Genomic DNA, 21,984 nt, shown 5'->3' on the forward strand with positions numbered 1-21,984 from the left:
GTGGAACTGCAATGCAGAGCTCAACTTGATATAATACTTGGAATGAAAGTAAAAAAAATAATAATGCGGTGGAAATTAGACAATTATTTCTCAAAGCAATGAGTGATAAAAGAAACAAACCAACTCGGCTACAGAGTTTGCAATAATTGATGTGGTAAAATGTTTTTAAGAGAAAGTCAGGAATCAATCCAAAACCAAGCATCTTATAAAGCCTGTGAAGTTGAAAGACAAGCTCTTATGTTATGTCAGTGACACAAAGCTGCCAAAGATGAAAATGTACATTTGCATCACTTTCATATAATCAATTAAATGAAATGACAATGGAGTTCTTATTTTACTGAATTAAGAGCTCCTCAAACTCACAAATGAAACTGCTGACTTAAATTGTTTTAGAATTATTTTCTGAAGGGAAAACATTTTTTTTCTTCTTTTTTAAAGAAACTTTTAAAGTTTTCTGCATCTCCAAATGTGTTTTAGAATACCTGTGATAAATTTTAGAAGCAATAGAAAACTTTGGTAAAAGCTTATTTTCACATGAGAGTGTCACAAAAAAAGAACTATATTCCTTTGTTTGGTTTGAGATGGACTAGAGCCAAGCAGGAGAGAAAAGGCTGAACAGGGTGCACAAAGTGTACTAATTTGATAATGAGGGCATAAATTGTTCATAAAAGTATTTTCATTCATCATTACCTAGTACTCTCTGTTGCCAGTAAAAATGCATTATAAAGAGGCAATAAATGTGTATTTGTTTAGAGTTTTTGCAACATAAAAACTCACATTTCTATATCTTGAAACTCCTAAATTATTAGATGTGTACTTCTAAAACATTCAGGGGTTTTTTATGCTACAATATGTCTTTAATCTTGTGTCCAATCTCCAAACACTAAGGCATGACTAGCATCTCTCCTATGGTGGTTTTGTGGATATGTACAATGTTGTCTCTGATTCATAGAGCGCCGCAGAACACACAATAATAGATTTTAAGATGGCATAAGCATCCAATGTTTCTCATGTGAAAACTTTACACCAAAGAGATGCAAAGATTTGGTTTCTTGAAGATTTTAAAGTTTTTAAATTGCAAAAAACTTCAATTAGGAATAAAGTTTGAATGTAAATATTTTTATAAATCAAATTAAATCTTTGGGAATTTAAGATTTGTTGTCGTCGGAGTTTTACAAAAGAGCATTTATATCATGACATTCCAAGCGTTTCCAGCAGGACAGTCTTCATAATGATTTAACAGCTCTTTGCCTGGTACTCATGAGCTCATGTGGTCATATTGATCACAGGGGTGTGATACATTATCACGCTTCGCTGTCTAAAAGCGTAAAGGTCAAATACTTCCAACGGCAATCTCCAGTCTGTGCGTTTACAAAGTAATATTTTTCTCAGAGTACATGAATCATTTCACAGTATTGTAGATGACTGTGGTTTTTCAACTTTGTATCATACATGGTAATTTTGTAACAGATTGATGGCTCTCTGATAGAGTTTGGCACAAAGTGGTGTACTGTCTGTGACCTCTTCTGTTCCTAAAGGGCTGAGCCGCAGCGGTTACTCCTTTTTTATATGAAGTCTGTGTTATAACCAATTAATTTGAGTCTAAAAGTGTCTCTCTCTTCCACTTTTAACATTTTCTGGTATTAATTGTTAGACAATTTTGTTGTACCTTATTTCTGTGAAGTAGTTGTAGATCATAGGCATATATTTTTGTTGCATTTAAAATGAGATTGTGAAGTTTGGTAACGGCTGCCTCCAGTAAAACAGATTAAGAAACAAGAGCAGATTGAACAGATTTATGAGAATATTGCCAACGTTTATGAAACAGGGAAGTGAAGCAGCCTTAGAATGGCCTTTAAGGTTAAAAATGTAAAGGAGAATTCAGGTGTATGAATTCAAACCTCACACTTTAACAAGAAGAGTTAGCACTCGACTTCCAAGATTGGCAACAACTGGTCTTTTATTGAACCCATTCCTGAAAATTTGTGTGAAAAAGAAAAGGTTTTCGCCATAAAGACAAGTTTTCTATTACACCAACAAGAAGATGTGGCAGACCAGATTCAGTAATTACACAACATGGTAGTGGCTTGAAGGGAGAAGCAAAATCTTATCAGCTGTTACTGTAAATATGTAAAGCAATCACAATTAGCCAGAACAGAGGAGCAGATGCTGCTCTCATTAAACAGGGTTAATAACCACTCCAGCCTGAGGTAATTACGGTTAAAAATCTTCAACTTATCGTTATTAGTCATGTGATAATGCAACAACTTGATATAAATGAAAACAAATGACAAGGTAGTTCAATGGAACTTATGAAAAATATTCAATTGTATGGAAGAAATGCATGAATTTTAATATTTGATTTTCTGGTTTCAGCGAAGTAAAAAACGTGTTTTAGTTTGACTGAAATTTTCTAAACAGTAGGTAGCTGTGCAGCACCATCTACATAAATTAAAATGTAAATTGTTGAAACAAGTAATATCAGTTTAAAAAAAATTACAAAATCGCAATTGTTCATTAAACACAGATTTATATATTTCAGCTGTTCTGAAGAGCTAATAAAAAACTGAGACATGAAATTCAGCCGATCTATGTAATCAGGGAGAAGACCATCAACATCACAGTTGTCTAGCGGACACTTAATTTGACTCTCCTTATTGAGAATAGAAGCCGCTTCAAATTCAAATTCAATTCAAATACAAAAATGCTTTATTGATGTAAAATGTTGTGTCCAAGAATTATTTATTTGAAGAAATAAGATGTGCAGAACATACTTTCCAGTAGTCTGACTTTTCTGATATCAAAAAGCATTTTTTTGGAATCATGTAGTGATTTTTCAGAAAAAAAGAAAAAAAAAAGATTATGCTGGCCATAATTGATGATGATTGTGACTGCCGGCCATAATAATCCAAATTTTACTTTGTGAATTACTTTAATAAAGAAAGTTGTATTTTGCTGAGGTTCAACTGTAGGTCAAAATAGGATGATACTTAAATCAGAACGCCAATATAAAGTGAATGGCTGCCATTATTCCATGTGAATAAATTAAGCTTTGAATGGATTAGCTTTGCAAAATTCTTAATGGTATTCACTCATAATCACTCTACACCCCCAACTAGAGAAATCTTTTGTTCACGCTGTTTTAAAGACTCCAGGGATTTCAAAGCATTCTTTTATAAAAACTAAAAACTGATCACATTACAGGAAGGATACTCATTCTCCAAATCCAAGTGGACCACTGATAATTATTTACACCTAGATGCATCATTTGCATTTTACAGATTTGATTGCCGCTATGTGAGCAAAGTGTCCGCAAAAGCATCGTTTGGCCCGGTAATGTAACACACCTGCATGGCTGATCATATGAGATGATACAAAAAAGAGCCAAGGCAAGCCTGAGCGGTGTGGTGGGGGTTAATTTATGATGGGAAAATTAGAGCAGAAGAACAAGACAGAAGAGCTGGCATATGTGGGGAGAGTCACGTGAGGTGCTTCTCAAATTCACACAGATGTGGCAAGCCATAACATTTCAAGCTGCAATTTTTGAGAGATGCTAAATCACCGTTTGGTGCCACAGTGAATGTGTTGGCCCAGGTCCCCATTTGTTAGTCACTGCAGCCAAGGCAGCCTGGTGTCTTTATCAGTGTGCTCTCATGTCAAACTCATTCAAACTCTGAGTTAAATCAGACACCCGAGGGCGTAACTTTTTTTCTTCTTCTTTTGGTCTCTATTTGCTGCTGACACTCTTTCATCAAATGCCAAGCTGTGATCTTTTAGTCTGGTTAAATTAAAGACTTAATATTAAGGATGAGTGGACACAGAATATGTGCAGAAAAGCAGATGAGAAATAAACAGACACTTTGTGATATTGAAAGTTACACAAGATGAGAAATCTCACCTAATGACTACATCACAGATCACTGGGCATTTGAAGGTTAAAGCTAAATGGGCTTTAAAGGTGCTAATGTCCCTTTATCAAACACACACCAAAATGCTTTGCACAACTGTAATTATGTGACATAAACTAAGAAGGATGTTGCGAGATATCGCATGTGACAAAAACCTGCAATAAAAGCAAGAGTCCGTGCCGAATCCTCCTGATAACTACAAAAAGTACCCAATGATGAAACATGAAGTTCTACAGCTGAAATGTACTACTTCTGCTAACAATAAGGATAATAATGATGATGATAATAATATGTTTAGTATTCTACATTTTGGTTGTTTATTGCCACTGGCATTTAAAAACAATATTTCACTGGAGAAGAAGTAAAAAGGCCTCTACATGCATAAGTTCCAGTAAGCATAATAGTTTGACATAGTGTAAACAAACACACATTACATCATTCCGAATTGGAATTTAAAGCACAGTCCAAAAGTGTCTCACTAATTAAGAGGGATTGTTTGTGTGGCTCTGTTTGTGGTTATGCAAGCAGGAATGATGCATGGAGCAGGGCATGACTGCAGTATCTCTAAAGGCACAGATGGTATCCTGCCTCAATGGAAAGAGACAAGGCATTGTTGTTGCTTTTTAGAAGAAAGTGATGCATCGAAAGAGAAAAGAAAGAAGAGTAAAGCATGGTGGTGAAGTAAAAGAACAGGGGAGTGCTGAGATGATGGAGTGTAATGACTCTCTTGTAGCCCAGTCTCAATCTCCCAAGACCTCTGGCTGTCGCCGCCCAGATGACATATGCACTAATTAACACTGCTGAGCCTCCTGTATGTGGGGGAAGCACAGATTCCTAACCAATGCCCTAAAGGGAAATAGTAACACAGATCATTAATGATGCTAACATGTGTTTGGTCCCTTCAAAACTAGATTGTTTAGAGGATGCATTTCAAAAAAAGACAGTTAAGTCACCATGTTACTGGATGGGGTGAATAATTGTACGAAGTTTTGACAAATTGAATGCCATGCCACTGTCCAGTACTATTGTTCTTCACAGTGCTTTCCACTGTTTTGGGTTTTTGTCTTCTTAGTCAATAGGCTGGATAAAAACATGCTGATATGTAGACTATAAACAAAAGAATATGAAATTAAGCATGATAGTCCTCAGATTAGGTTTGGGTTGTAATACTAAGAAATAATGGGGTATCTAAAAGAACCATTAGAGTGGTGACATTAACAGACAAAATAAAAAAAACAAAAACATGGTCTATATTGAGCAAGTTAAATGTGGTACTTTTTATTTTTGTGTGTTTGTTTAATTACTGTACCCTTTTTCTGTTTTTTCTGTCCCTGTTGGCCACTAAGATTTTCTAAACATTAAAACCTTGTGTTGAGCAGATTCAGCACAAGGTGTATAACCCATTTGTTCCAATGGCAAGCTATTGCTGGCATTAACTGAATCAACACGTAAGTTTCCTTGCTGACAAAAACAGTAAATTACAAATGGCAAATCCTTTAAAAAAACAGAATGAATTGCTGCATTCAAAACATTGCAAACCTGGAGCTGCTAGAGACTGAGGAGATGTGGGAGAGCAGAGCAAGATAACACTTGAAATAAAACGACAGCACGGAGGGGCCTCTGAACAATAAAAACAGTAATATGGTAGCGTCTAGGAAAAATGAAAAGATGCTAAATCGATGCTGGCTGGATATCAGGGATAGCCTGTGGTAGCCAGATGAACTATTTGCACGATGTACATCTTTGTTTCTAGCAGAAAAGATTGCAGCTTGTGTAAATACAATACAGGCTGAAAAAAAAGTTAAATCAAGACGTTCATTTATCCACTTTATACTTTGTCCAGCTTATCCATGCACGGTGGGCTGATGCCATGAGGGGAACAGGAGGGGTACTTCCTGTACAGGTGGTCATTTTATTATTGTTCAGTAAGATACTTTTACAATAAAAACTAAACTTGGACAGCCATCAAAAAAAGCGCAGTCGAATAGGCATTAAAGTAGTTTTATGATTCAAAGACAATATCAGAATAGCATAATATCTTCCTTATGCAAAAATTCAATTTAGAATTATATTGCTTAGACCTGATTAAGGCAACAAGACAAAGTAGATGTTATATTTTGATTCTGAAATATGTTCAGTAATGTTAAGAACTTGTAGTTTGTGTGCATATTTATTTATTGCTGTAACACTGTGTGTTGTGCTAAAAGTTTAGAAAAAAAAAGTTTTATGTAGTTAATTTAAGACCTATAATAAAGGCCTCAAATTGCACGTTAATATATAGCAACGTAGGTCTATCTCAGCTAATCATACCGTGGTATACTCTGGTATTCTGTGGAAAAGCTTAAAGGTTTTAAATAATGGACACAGTCAAGTCTTACTCCAGTTTTCCATCTCTTAAAGGTGTTGCACTCATCTTGCTCTCCTATCAGAGAAGCAAAATGTAGTGATAATAAATGTTATATCAGGGCAATCAAAGTCTACAAAGTACTAGGAAAAATATTAAATGTGCAATACAAGTGCGGGATATTTTCGTGATATGATATTGCTATGAACAAACAAAAATAAAAATACAGTGTCATCACAGAATGTCCCCACAGAAAGTAGCTTAGTGAGGTGCCTCAAACTCAAAGATGGTAAATTTTCTAAATTTAAGAGATGCCTGGAGGTCACCTATCAGTTTCAGCTTTGATTGCACAAAGAGAAACACATTCCTCATTCAAAAACACTGACTTTAACAAGATGAAAATGGATTTGCACCTTTTTCTCTCTCCTTTCTTCATCAACATAAAATTTCACACATATCATTGTTTAAATGCCAACAACCGAACAATTTGTGTTGCGTTTCAGATGAAAAGTAAAAGATAACAGAGTAATGTTACCTTAAAATATACAAAACCTATTGGAAAACGTATCTTGGGAAGATTAAAAGAACATCAAGTTAATAGGATCTTGTATGAAATGAATTGTACTGAGACATGAGAGTAGCAACCAAAGGCAGCGAGTCCTTCATTTACAACATGCTACAATTCAACCACGGAACAATGCAGCCCCAAATGAACACGTCATGAGGCCACATCTGGCCATGGACACACTAATGTAAACACAGCATCTATCCATTTGTATCTTTCACAGTCAGCATCCAAACATATTTGTTCTAAAATGAGAGAATGTCATCCTACATTATCTTGCATGTGAGCTTTGGTCTCATAATTTAAAAACCACAACCCTGTGAGTCCGTCCATCCAGGCCTGTTTTGTTGTACAACTAATTTATTTTGTCTATAATGAAGATAGTATCTGAGAGTTTTCATTTGATCCATTACATCCTACACCAGACACAATGAGGCAAAACTGCATTGATTCAATTAACAGAGATAAATCAGTTGCTATCAAGATCCAAACGCCCTGAAATGCACAGTGTGAATGGGAACTAAACAGCCTATGTCAAGGAGCAACTTCATCTAATTACGAACAATGGTGCGTGATTCATGCTGCACATGTTACATGACCAGTTGGTTCATTTGTGCTAAAGAGGCAAGTAAATTCAGGCTTTTTTTCTGTCCCTTTACTTAATCCTAGTCTGGCCGGATGGTGTTGATAGAAAGAGAAATAATTTTTAACTATTTTAAATCAAAAAAGTTAAGCAAACAAGAAGAGTGACATCCAAATCCTACAGCGTGGCTGTAAAAGGGAAAATCAGCTTTAAGTAGTGATCTTCAAGACAACAGCAATTTTAACAAAGAGCTTTGTAGCTGGAACTCTTAGGAGATTACACACTCCCTGACCATGACAGTTACATTTGATTTACGTGCAGAATCCTTCATATATGTTACTTTTATCAGTGCATTTGCAGTGACTATCAAGGTAAGGCTGTATCTTTAAAAGATGAATATTTTTACATAAATTATATTTTTCATAAATGTTGCATGTGCATCTGTTACTCATTCATGTTTTAAATGTAAAATATATCACTCGAGAAGCTGCTCAGGAGCCCAACATGGAGAAAAATACTGGAGCGTAACAACAACTCAATGGAAAAGCTGTACTGTCTGCGATTGGCAGTGAAATTGACACTTTAGACAGATTCCGCTTTCTTTTACTTTATTCTCTGATTCTTAATTCTGAATGTCATCAGTCAGATGCTTTGGGCCGCACCAAAGAGCTCTGCATCCCATCCAGTTGCCAAGGAAACCTTCTGAAATAAAACGACTATCCAATAAGGCATGCTGGGTAACGCTTTTCAAGGCAATAACGTTTTACTCATTTCTGAGTGTGACGCACGTGTCTAATTGTATTTATCCATTAAGCAGCAAACCCACAGTTCACTAAATTCAATATGCTTTCTTTATTTATACAAACAAAAGCCTCAGTTTATGAAAGATGCAAGACCCGTCCTCATTATTAAATTTAAATGATAGTTTATTCATACAAGTCATTCTCAAGACGGTTATGCAGGCTTAAATAAGTAAAATGTCCCTTAAAGTTATTTTGTCATATGTGATAGCTTAAGTCTTTTGGACCCCAGTCAAAAGAAATAGCATCTTTCACCCTTTCAATATTGTTTTCATCACATTTTTCAAAGCATCTGCAGACTGAAGGGTCATGATGCATTTTATCTGGCTATAATGTCATTGATGTGAGACATGCATCATAATTCTCCACCAGAAAAAGCCAGGCACACTAAATCAGGACAAAAATAATGGCTGAAAATCATGATTTTTAACCTGTTAGAAAAAGTATGTCTGTGAAGCACATCACGGTCACGTCACTCTTGGATCTGACTACACATCCAATCAGACATTCCTGCAGAAGCTGCACTCAATGTCCCACAAACAGCCATGCTGTTAGTTGTGCTTTCTTTTTATTAGCTTCCCAATGTTGTTATGGTCTTGTGACAATACCGTCGGTTCCCGTTGATGAATAAACTTTAAAATCGATACGTAAATGACTCCATACATTTTTACTTCTGTAAACAGTGTGCTGCTGTGTGATGTCAATGTTACGTCACAGATTTCTGTAAACCATTCACACAGAAATGTCAGTGCAGCTGCAGTAATGTGAAAGGCCGTGAAAGAAAATTGTATTTCAGGAAAAAACTCAGAACTAAGCATCAAAACTTTATCGCTGTCCCTCAATGTCATCTCTCAACGTGAATTCTTTTCCCCCAGCACCTGGTTCTGACACCTGATTTTGTCAGAAGCAGGTGTATTTTCCTTGAACTCATGTACAAATCACATCAGTGTATCTTTTAATAACTGTAAATTATTATTTCCTATATTTGAGAAAATGTCCTATAACTTTGACACAAGCAGTGTACTCTTATGGTTTCTTGGCTGAATTTGGGCTATCAGTATTTTCTCATTCTAAACCAGTCGACTATGTTTACTGGTGTTGGCTCAATTCAGTGTAAATGAGAATAGCATCTTCTCTCTAGGGAGTTTATATCATTTTAAAATTCATCTCCAATATTTCAACAGGCACACAGATAAAATATGCTCTGTTCCTCTGGCTTTTGGGCAAATTGATTCCAGGAAAAGCAGTCATCCATATAGCATTTCTTTCATCCCACCAATAATTCTTAACCAAAGGAAAAAGGTCAGTGGGATGGTGACAAACTTAAGCCAGCAACTCCACTCTTTAAACCTCTGAAGTAATACCAGCTCTCTGTCTTCATTTAGTCAGAGCCAACCAGTCAAGATCACTGGCGAGACCCATTGTAAACCTACTTCCTGTATTGCTTCTCAGTAGGAAATTAATAAAACCTTACTTCCGTTTTACAAGTTTCAACTTTGATCCCCATGGGGTAGCTCAGCACTGATAATTTTGAATTGTAAAGTAAATGCCTCTCTCTATTTCATACAAAACACACCTGAGACCACGTAATGAAAAGCTCAGTAATCTTTGTGTAACCCACACAGCATAATTGAGTCAGTCACTGAATCAAAGGTCAAACTCATCATATTTTAAATCCCTCGAGTAATAACAGAAGATGGCATATAAAATTTCAAAATGAGCAAGAGAAAAAGACTTCTTGAAAGCATTTTACTTCACCTTACTGCATCTAAGAATCTACACTAAATTATAAAGGCAGCTGGACTAAACCACATTCCTTGACATCTTTCAACCTATTCTCTTAGATCTTCCATTATCCCTATGTCTCTCCAAAACAATTAAGTTAATTAAAAATGGAAGTATACTTCAAACCACTGAGATGAATCATTTTGACCCAATGAAACAATAGAAAACACTGTGAGAACAGCTACCGCCTTACAGTAGAGATCAACTTACAAGGACCATAATTGACTAAACAAAAATATTAATCTTTGTTGAGTGTCTGATGAATTATGTATTTTATATAGACATGGATTTCAATGGTTTGACATGAATACCTGTAACCACCTCTTGATAGATAAATGCATTATGGTTAAATCAGTATCAAAAGATTGGAATTAGCTATAAACTACATTGCATACTTTGCAATATTGATGCAGTTTCTGAAACAAGTAAGACTAAAAGAATGACAATAGGTGTACACCCAACTCCAGAACATCAGGCTGGGACTGGGGAGAAAAAGGCTGTTTTTTTTTAATTATTTTATTCTTTTGCAGAGGAATCCAAAGAGACTGATGCCAGTGATTGTTGTTACATGAATGCGAAGTTAGCCTTGGAGAAATGCTCAAGTAGAAATGTGAACAGAATAAAACAGAATTGCATTAGTATTATAGTCACAGCGATTTTATGACATGGTACATTATTTGAGAGCTCAACAGATAACTACAGAATTAGAATCAGACTGTTTTATTTGACACAAAACAGTCCCAAGCATATGACAGTGAAATGGCAAATCAACTATGAAGCAAAATAGTAAACGTAAGACATTTCACGCCACAAATGAAACAAATAAATGATTCAGGCTGTTTGTTGTCCAGATATTTCAGAAAAGGGAGTATGTTTCATTGGATGCATTGTGAGAGTAATATATGTCTTTTGAAATGTCACATTTTTGTTTAAGCGGTTGTACCTGGTGCTTTTTGATGTCAACCAAAACAGTTGAAATATGAGAGTATGGCTAATGGCAATTAAAAATCACCATATTTTAAAATAAATGTTTTTACCATCTTTTGGATAATTATGAATATGTCATCATAATTCTGCTAATTTCAACAGGTTTCAAATAGCATTACTTGCAAAGGATGCAAGCATGTGATCAGTCTCTAAGTTTGATAGAAAAGTGAAAAAAGTGAGGCTCTTAACATTAATTTCTGAATACAAGAAAAATATAATAGACAACACTTTAGAAGAATTTAGTTATTTCCATTCACAAAATAATGTACATGCATATGGGGAATAACATTACTTTTTTGAATCTACCCTCGCTCTAACGTTTTCTTTTTGTATGCATCAACGAACAAAATCACAAGCTACACACAACAAATGATGATTAAAGTCATCTTTCAGATTGCTCTTGACAGGCGGGACCAAACATGCCGAAAAGATTTGCAGTTAACGTCAGTCACTATGAGACTTGAACACTTGTAGAGAAAAAAATGACATCTTGAACACTGTGCTTCAATAATAAAACAATATGCCTACCCACCACAAGAAAGAAGAACCCTATTCTTATCTCTGAAAAGAATAGGCTAGGATTACCAACTTAGGATTACCAACATTTCGATCAGCTAAATGCCAAAATAATAAAAGAAAAGAGAAAAAAGTCCAACTTCTTCAAGTTCAGAAATTTGCATAAATGTCTTTAGTGTTTGTTCAAATTATGTTTTACTATACATCATTTAGGTCAAGTGGTTTGATATCCTGCTTCAAGATTCTCACAATAGTTCTAAAATGGTGGCCCACTCCTGTCATAACTGGTGTAACTGGGCCAAGTTTGTGGGCCACTTTGCTCATACACACCCCCTTGAGCTGTGCCCACAAATCTTCTGAGACTAGAGGGCAATGTGATGACCACCCCAAACCATCAACTTTATTGTTCATCAACCACATTACAGTTATATGACATTATGTTTATAGCTACCGTTCATTTGAAATACCTAGCTGAGCTTTACCTGTCCTGGTTGTTGTCTAAAGGTGATACTTCAACTTTTCCATTACACTCTTTCTTCATGATGCCATCTCTTTTGTGAACTCTCACAGTACTTCCTGTGGAAAAATATTAATCTGAAAAGGGTTATTTCTCTGTTTGACATAAAACAATTATATATCTCCTGTTCGATTGTTCTCAGACTGTACTACTTTTATTTAAGAACATCATGTATGAGATCAGATATGAAAATATACATCATAATGTGAAGAGGTGTTTGTTCAGCTTAGCAACAAACAAAAAGATTTCGAATAGACATCATTATATTAAAAGGGTCAGTGGCAGTGGGCTCATATTACTGTCTCAATATGTTCCCAGGTGTCTTTCAGACCGAATTTCAAAAGTTAGAGGAAAACAATAAAAGGGAGAACAGAAGGGAAAAAACATAGATGCTCTGGCCTTGTATTTGAGAAATTGCATATACTGAATTAGCTTTCCTGAGGTAAACACTAATGTGTAATAAAAGCAATTTGCTTTTCTTGTATGGCTTTTCTGGAGTCATATTTCTAATCTGCCCTAATAAAATCCATACATTTTCTATGTCCACTCAATCCCTGCAGCACATTTGCCCAAATTTAGTCCTCAAAAGCTACAATCCTGCAACATTTAGATGCATCCCTGCTAAAACAAACTTTTATACAGAGCTGAATTCCTTCCTGAGCAAGCCATTCAGCTCTGCCTGGTTACAAGTCATTCATTTGATTTAGGTGTGTTGGAGAAGAGAGAGTAGCTCTCATTTATGCATTGAAAAAAAATCCTGTGGGTGAAAACTGCAAAATATAGCGTTCTGCAATTCGTTGGATTTATTTGCACAAGTTGCACTTTAATTTTTATCAAGTGAAGGCTGGCAGTTTTTTGATTCAGCAAAGTGCAGTTCATATACTTGGCAGTTTTTCCACAGAAAAGAAACAATCAGAATGACAGAATATAACAAAATATTTTAACATGACAAAAAGGGAAAAAAAATAATAAATATTGTCATTTTAGGAATGCAGTTTTTTTTCTTGATGGAAGAAATATAGATACATTTTTACCCACAACAGGGGCTCAGCCTGCCATTGTGTCGTTGGGCAAGACTCTTCACCCGCCTTGCCTACTGATGGTTTATTTATTAGCTTAATGACCCATGTTACATTATGCTGTCTCTTTACGGGGTTATAGACAAATTCAGCAGAAACAGAGATGAAGGTGAAACAAAATATGAATATGAGAAACTTGTCATACAAAAGGGTCATAGCTTTCTATTCTTTGTCTTTCTCTACTTGGGTCCTGTAGCGAGATGGAGTTGAATTATGCTAGTCATGTCTTGTATCCTCTTGCCAATATGAATGACGTTAAAAATAGAAGCACAGAGGTATACGTTTTTCCACAAATATTTCCACAACTCACTGGTATAACAATGCATGTGTCAATCAATCTCTGTGAAGACTATATGTATGTTAGTGAACTGTCAGACCGCTGTGTGCAAGCATCAACTCAGAATCAGGGTAAGCTGAATGAAAGACACTTTTAAGGAAGCCTATACACAGTGTATACACACACGGAAAATGATAACTCTCAGAAAATTTTTATTTGAATCAAGAAAATTACAATCGCAGAAAAAACCATGAAACTTGATAAGGAGATGTAAAAAATGCACTTAGTTGTTGAGTGGAGAATAACTACCATCAAACAAGAGTGACAATAGTTTTACAATTCTTTTTCAAATTTAACCAAAATTTTGTAGGTATTTTTTTTATTTTTTTATCACAGTCGGTCTTTTTATCCAGGTTTAGACCTTGAATAGGCCACCCCAAAAAATGTTAGTTTACAAACATTGTTTGTAAACTTGGTATTGTGTAAGTTTGTGTCCTGCTGTGTCACTCAAATGAAAATGTAGTTTAACGTGAAAACATCCCCAGAACATCATGCCACCACCACCATGTCTGACTGTCTCTCTTGTTTGCATTAGTCTTTACCAGATGAAACTTTCAAAAGAGAGGGCGACCCAAATACAGAGACGATTGTTCTCAACGCAGCCGTCCATCTTTGATTACTAATCCTGAAACTTTTCCTACATGTCTTACCATCTTCTGCCCATTTACCGTCTGGTGTCTGGTGACTGATGATAATGGCCTCTAGAGCCAAAAACAAGGATTCTACATTGTCTAGCCAGTTCACCAAATGTTAAGGCAATTACAATAGTAGACAATTTTTGCTTTCTACACATTTTCTGCAAAAAAGCAAGATATGCTAATTAGTTTCATAAAGCTTAATCAGTTACAACTATAAAAATATATGAAAATTTGTCATTCTTTTTTTCAAAAAAACTTTTATGGTCTATCTATTGTTCAATTGTTTTATAGCTCAGTGAAGAAGGCAAGCAGCATTAACAGGCTGGGATGGAAAGAACATTCAGCAATGTACAGTGAAGAGCAGATCAAATTCATTCGCATATATTTAGATCTACATTTGTTACTGATTCTTGCATCAGCTGAGAAAATCTTTGCAACTCTGGCATGTTACATTTTGTTTCGATAGGCAGATTTTCTCAGAGAACATCAGTAACATTAACATAAAATATACTCCTTTTTAAAAGATCCAGCTATTAGTTCAAACCATTTTCTTAATCAAATTGTCCACATTTATTGATTTTGATTAAACAAAGTCTGAAACACTGGGACCAGGTAACCCAGCTGGTTGACTGGTTACCCCCTCAGCATTATCTTTGGACTGAAGCTTCAGTCTTTGTCTTCAATGTACTACTCTCTCTTCTAACTTTTTTTGACAATATCTGCTTAATGTAAAGGCCGCTTAAGAAAACTTAACATTAAAGCAAGAAAAAAAAATCATAATTACCAGGAAAAGTGCTAAAAGAGAGCAAAACTGTATTTTAGTCCATTTTGGTTTCAATTCATTGGTCATTATACAAAACCGTTATTTAAAACTTTGTAGTGCCAATAGTTCTTCAACATAACAATGTTTTTCAGTCATTCTTTATTTTATTCACCATCACATACATATTTGTCCATCTCAGGACTTCAGTAAACTTACTATTGCTACTCTTACTTGAGTGCAAGTTTTGACTCTCTACAAACATCTGGAAATGACATAATTTCTTTAGATTGGGATAGAGTTTAGACATGTCCTCTGTTCATTCTAAGCTCCATAAAAATACTGATATATTACAGCTCCCAATGAATGTGTTTAAGTGATGGCTTAAATTCTTTTTATTTCCATTTTCTGTAAACGGTGAAAAAATCCTTAAAATCACCAACATTGGGGCTGTACAATTAAAAAACATGACATTTCAGTAAAGCATACAATGTCTAAAAAGAAAAAAAAGTGTGAATTAATAACAACTTTGGTTTCCAAAGATGTGAAATTGTCCTCGCCGACTATTGTAATTCCTTTTTACGATAAAATGCCTAAATTGCTCAGCATAACAGAACCTTGGGACTTTCAAGTAGTTAAAGCAAGCAATTTTCCACACAATAAACCTGAATCACAGAACTCAAAACTCAAAGGTCCACAATAAGAGTAATCAGACATGCAGCTTTTCCATTTTTGAGTCTTTCATCTTCTTGACTAATGTGAAGATTGCATTGTTGTACCAAACATTTAACAGCAACAGAAAAGTTGTGAATAAATAAGAATGTAAAATCTTCCATAATAAGCAACTATCTGAAGGAAAAAAATCTAGCATATGAATAAAAGAAGGTAGAGAGATATTTGGGGCAGTCTATTTATGACACCTTTGCTCTGTAGAGAGATAAATAGCACCCATTAGCAGTATTGGAAATCCATCTCTTTTTGCTTCCATAAAAGAAAAAAAGTGTTTCATTGATGCAGGATATGGTGAATGATAAACAATACCTATTATCTCAAAAAAGCCAAATCTTTAGTACGGGTACTCTGTACAACACTCTGCCTGGGAAAATAGATTTCAGCAGTGAATGAAATCACACTGTTTCCTTCAGCTCTCAACACGATATTTTCATTAAACCCAAAGATTTAATAACTACTTATTTCACTTATTAGCTTCAAATCATGGAATTAAATTCATAAAATTAATTCTCGGTATGCTATTTCAATAGGTTTACAGCATCTTGTCCCCTGCTAACTCCACATTTTTCTTTTTATTTCATTACAACCTGAGAGAATGCTGCATCTTCAAACTTATGAACATTCTAAATTTGATAAATCTGAAAACATATTAACATTGGCCAAAGACTTTAATCTATTTTATTGCAGGCTTGGCACTGCAGCTTGATCTAGAAACACATTTTGCAATGATGACACATTTATAACAGGTTTGTTGAAGCAGGATGGTTGTAACTGTAAAGGAACAGCCCAGAGATTGAGAGAAAAGCCATAAGAGGATACAGCCATTCAATATATTGCACCACCCTACATGAGTCCTCACTATTTCCTTCTTTCCGGCCGAAAAGGTAAAATGTTTCTCACTGTGATCTTTGCATGACGCTTCATTCTTCAGATCCAGACTTGAAACGCAGCAGGCGATATGTAATCCTACTCAGGCAGACTTTCCTAGAGTAATCCCTTTTTCACTCAGGGTATACAGAAGTCACTTTTGACTGCTGCATAAAAAATTCAAAGTCTCCAAATCTAGCCATCTGTCATCTGCCGCTATGTTTATCTGTCAGATTTCCAGGCGCTTGCTCTGTTTGCCTGTCGATCACAACTTCACACCATATGTGTTCTCAACATTTAGAAATTTCCTGGGTAAAATGTCATTACTTAAGAGCAAGGCTAATGAACTGTTGAGCATCATTGAATTACGTAAGAACATTAAGGTAAGTCCCCTGGAAATGAGATTAGATGTATGGGCGTGTGTTTGAGTGGTGGTGTGTGCGCAGGGGGTTTGAACTAGAATGAAAAACTATTTTGCTCACAGAAGGCTACTATGCAGTACCTTCAGGGAATTCTCAGCTTTCTCTTCAAGTGCCCTCCTTTTATTTCCTGTCTTTTTTTTCAGGCATGCAGATCTGGAGCCTCACTAAGTCACAATGGGTCATTTCAGCCAACCACAATGAGGTGATGATAACGAAACACATTACCAGCAACTTGCATTGTGGCGACCATATCTTGTGGAAGACTAAGAAGGACACCTAAAGTAAACTCAAAAAGCATCTATATGCACTGTAGCACAGCAGATAAGGGCAGAATCAATATTTTGGGAAGCAAAAATTTAGGCTCCCTTTTGTGATGGTAAAATGAGAGGATAACAGACTATAGCATAAATGTGATTTTAAAAAAGATACATAATGTTCAAATATGAACATGATGTAATGGAATCCGATTGCATAATACAGGATACAATATAGCAACAACAGCAGTATTCAAGACCGCAGTTCAGAGAATCACAATATCATCTTAAAAGAGGCTATGGACTTCAGGCTATGATGTTTTTTCATGGAAGTGCTAAATGCCACAATAACACCCAAATGCATAGCAGGACCAAACATTTCCCAGCAAAGCATAACATAAATTGTGACACAACTTGTCTTCTTCTTAAAGTAGACCCTGTATATTTTGGGAACTTCCCTTTTGGAGGAAAGCGTAGGGCAGACCTTGATCTTGCTGGAGGGACATATAGCACATCCTTTCTGGCCTGGGAATCCCTTTGGATTCCTAAGAATGTGCTAAAGGGTGTCTTTCGTGAAAGAGATGTTTGGGTTTTGCATCTGGAGTTTTAATTTCATAAGTGACAGTTGATGTTTGGATGGATGGGTGATGGAGCCATGTTTTACCTTGAAAAGTGACTCTTCATACCATACACCCAGTCATCTATGCAATGTAAGAGAAAACATGATACATCAGAACAGCTTAACCATCATTGCAACATGGCCCAGTTGTGATGCTAACCTCCCCAATGTTGGTAGTTTGGGTGTTTGACAGAGATCGGCGTGGCCACAGCGACTTGTCTGTAGCTTTACGATGCCACACAAGCTGCAATGTGCTGCTATCTGGCACCTTACTATGTGACAATCATTCTGATGTCAGAACCATCAACTTCTTCAGGAATTTCTACAACAGAAGCTGTTGGTGTGCACTAAGTGGTCCAGGCTCAGCTCCTCAAATGGAACATGACCCTGTCTCTAGTTCACCACCGTTGGACCACTTTTAACCAAACTGATTCCTGCAGTCTGAAAGCAGCTCAGGAGAGCTTGGAGGTTAACTAAGCCAATCATTTAGCCATCAAAATGTGGCCCTTGTGAAACTCATTTGAACTTTATCCTACTCATTATTCTGCCTCCAAAACGTCAGTTTAGAATAAAAAAATGATATTAATGTGCTTATAAGTCATAATATATCCCACTAAAAGAGGATCTAAGATGAAAAAACAATCATTGGTCTTTATTCCATATGTCAGTGGTCAGAGTCATATGCTTGATGATAAACTGAAAAAAAATCCTTTTCTGCCAATTCAGAATTTTCAGTAAATTTTTGAAAAGAAAGACTAAATGACTTTCTAACTATAGAAAAAAAAATTCTATTTACTCAATGTTGTTTTATTGTTCTTCTAAGAATAATCATCACTCAATGCATATAAATTAGGGTAGATGAAAATGAATTAATGATCTGGACATTTATCCTGATTGATTGCACCTTCTGCAGCACCTTCTGCACCAACCACAAGCTGACAGAGACTTTTGGTCACGGTGAATGTGTTAAGAGATGGGGAGTGCATACCAAATTCTCGACTAGATAAAATAACGGCAGGGATCAACCAATCTCACAGTCTAATAGTTGTGCTTTTTTTCTTTAGTAGATGCAAAACACCTAGGCACAATCTACATCTTCAGGTAAATTGTTGCTTGATTAAGAAGACTAATATTGAACTTGTTTTCTCTGTCCTGACATGGAGCAACAGCAGAAACAATAAGACAGGTCTGAGGGAAAGTTTTACAGCCCGTGTTCATGACGATCGTGATTTTTCTTTTATCCTCTACATTAGCCTCCTTTGCCCCAATGCATTTTCTCTCCAGTCTCACTTTCACCCTAAGAGGATAGTTGTCAAAGTCAGCTGAAGCCCAGCTTATATAGAGGCACCTTTATTAGTGAGGAGCCCGTTGGACAGGCAGGGGGTGTGGAACCCTAAGAAGCCAGCAGGCAAGCAAAGCTACAAAGTCTGAATACTGAAAACAAAAAGAGAGGGAGAACCAGACTGAAAACATAAAAATAGCACAAAAAGATGAAATAGAAAGACAAAGAAAGAGATAATAATCTCCAACCCACCAAGCAGAGAACACAGGTTAAAAGCAGAGAAGGGGGAGAGGCACCTTCCCTCTCTTTTAGTCTCTCCAGCAGTGGCAACAGAGAAAGCTCTTACCGTCTGTTGTAGGTCTGGGATTCCAATGCGGATGACCACAGTGTTGCCTGTTGGCTCCTCCATGGGTGCTCCTGCACTGTTGCTGTGCTCTCCACCGGGACCGAAAGCCGGAACAGCGTGAGGAATGGGAACGCAACTCTCCTCTTCCCGGGAGCTGCTGCTGTCAGTGCTGGCCCCCTGGCTGCCGTTCGGTGCGTGTGTGTAAGGGTGCGTGTGCGTGCGTGTGTGTGTGTGTGTGTGCTGCTGCTGCTGGTCCTGCCGTGGAGAGCTGGGTGGCTCATGTTTGCCGGCTGCCGGACGCAGAGGCATGCTCCGTGTTGGGGGCTCAGTCTATGTCTCTCTCTCTCTCTCCGCACACACACGCATGCACGCACATTTACTCACACGGGGCACACACGCATACACCAGTGGGTCTTGTTCACACTACACGCACACACCGTTTGCAGCATGCATCACTCGCCTGGGAAAGAAAAAGAGGGAGGGAGAGAAAGGCTGGTAAGGAGGGAAGCAGAATGGGAATGGGAAAAAGAGGAGGGGGTGAATGGAGATTACAGAGAAAAAGAGGGGAAAAAACACAAAAAATAAGATAAGTACAAAGGAATCCTGACAATACCTTTGAAACAATACATAATCTAAAACATTTTCTGTAGAAAGGTGACAAGCAGCTTATATGTAAATCTGAGACACAAACAATAACTCCAAAATTATTAGCAAGAAAAAAAAAATAAATGTTTGCCTCCTTCAGAAAATTGAGTTTGAATATGACATGTTGCACTTGTGTCAGCCCTTCTTTGCAAGTGTGCTGAAGTAATGTTGCTGTCACAACACTGCTTTTTAAAACCAAATTCTGCACACGTTAATGCTGCCCTACACATAAATGAATGCTGTTGCTGTCACATGCTACTGCTGTTGCTGTAGCGAACTAAAGCTGTGGTGATATTAGGGCAGCACAAGTGTGTTTGTGTTGGTGGAGGGAGGTGGGGTGTGTTTGTTCAATCGATGCAGTGCAGGATTTGGCCTTCATGCTTCACATTATCTGTGGGTGGTGTCACTGATCAAAAGCTTCCCAGCAAAAAAAGAAACTGAACAAATTGCTATAAATGCAGATGAAATTTCCAAAGGTTTTTTTTCTTTTCTTTCTTTATTCTCATGTGTGGCAGGAGGGTTGGTTTTTATGTAGTTTCATCATGCAGACCTTGTCAAGGCATGAAACAATATTGCAGACAGAAAAAACCTTTTCTGCTAAATAATTATTTTCATTAGTGGGAGACATCGAGACAGAATTACTCAACAAGAATCTCTGTCTTGGCTAAATTAAAAACTTACCAAAGTGCACCAGGTAACAATTCTGTTTTCAATTGCCATGTTGTACTATTTTAACCTGTCAATATGTGTAACGTTTAACACAATTACCTTTCCGAAAACGAGACGATTAGCTTCAATGAATTTGTAAAATAATGTCAAACCATAGTAACAGATTAAATGAATTGGATGAGGGTTTGACAAGTCTGGCTTGTCAAACCCTGAAATCCGACAAAATCTAAGAACACTAAGATGTGTCACGTTACTTCTCTGAAGTAAGCTCCTAAGGAACAATAATGCTACTTGAACCTGCCCTCAAGATGCTATTATCTAGAACTCATGATTAAAGTTAAGGATGGAATACAGATTGACTGATAAATGTACAGCTTTTTCTTTTAATTTGACATTTTCTCTTTACAAAAACCATAGCAACACCTGCATTACAACGTATGAGGCTTCAATCTGCCTATACTGCACAATACACCACAGGAAGGCATCGTGGTACTTCAGCTCCTCCAAAGTGAAAACCACGGCCTCCAATTTAATTGTGCAGACGGCAACTCACTTTCAGTCAACAATGTAAACATGGCTCTTTCTTTGGATATGCAAGGACTACATAACAAAAAAAAGGAACCAGTGCTACCAGTGTTTGCAAAATCTTAGAGCAACACCTGTAGAAGTGTCTCAAAATACTTTTGAAACACGTTGGAAAATGTACTAATGTTACAAATTTGTAGCTATTTTTTAAACGGCATTGTATTTGTATGCTTTTGATACAAACATTATAGATATAGTAAAGATAAAAGTGTGACCTCATATCATTTATTACAAACACATTACAATTTAAAAGTGGTGGAAGTTGCAATAAAGCTCTATTCAAAAGAGACACCGAAGTCAGAAACACTGTAACCATCCAACTTCCTACAGTCAAAGTTCTCATAGCCAAGTTTACATACCAAGTTTCCAAAATGTTAAATGCAATTATGAATTAAACACAATAGTGTAAAAGGACTGTCATCAAAGATATAGTGGCTAGTCTAAAGTTTGTATAACTGATGGTGATGACTTCCTTTACAAGGACACAAATACCAAAATCTCAAAAATGAGCTCTGCAGATTAAAACAAATGATACTGTAGTCATCAAGTTTTATTTCACTTTACACTGACATGCAAGCTGCACGTTTGTTTCTAAAAGTCATTGAATAAAATCTATTAATAAAGTAAACGAAGTTAGATTAAATGTCACCGTAAAGACGAAGCTCTAACCAAACAAAAGATGTAGGTATTTGAACATTACCCATAACTCTCAAGCCCAAACTCAACAACATCAAACCCAGAACC

General features: G+C 36.4%; 1 protein-coding gene across 3 annotated transcripts in view; it reads right to left on the reverse strand.

The window, feature by feature from the left end:
- shank3a (SH3 and multiple ankyrin repeat domains 3a) overlaps positions 1–21,984 on the reverse strand; it is a 151,692-nt gene that overhangs the window by 118,238 nt on the left and 11,470 nt on the right. For all 3 annotated transcript variants that reach the window (XM_055035584.1, XM_055035577.1, XM_055035569.1), the window contains exon 2: positions 19,342–19,833. In XM_055035584.1, the coding sequence (XP_054891559.1) occupies positions 19,342–19,650 (309 nt within the window). In that variant the 5' untranslated portion in view covers positions 19,651–19,833. The remainder of the gene's footprint in view (positions 1–19,341; positions 19,834–21,984) is intronic.

The sequence above is a fragment of the Poeciliopsis prolifica genome, unplaced genomic scaffold, assembly GCF_027474105.1.
Source record: "Poeciliopsis prolifica strain line A6 unplaced genomic scaffold, Auburn_PproV2 SCAFFOLD001, whole genome shotgun sequence".
Taxonomy (NCBI): Eukaryota; Metazoa; Chordata; class Actinopteri; order Cyprinodontiformes; family Poeciliidae; genus Poeciliopsis; species Poeciliopsis prolifica.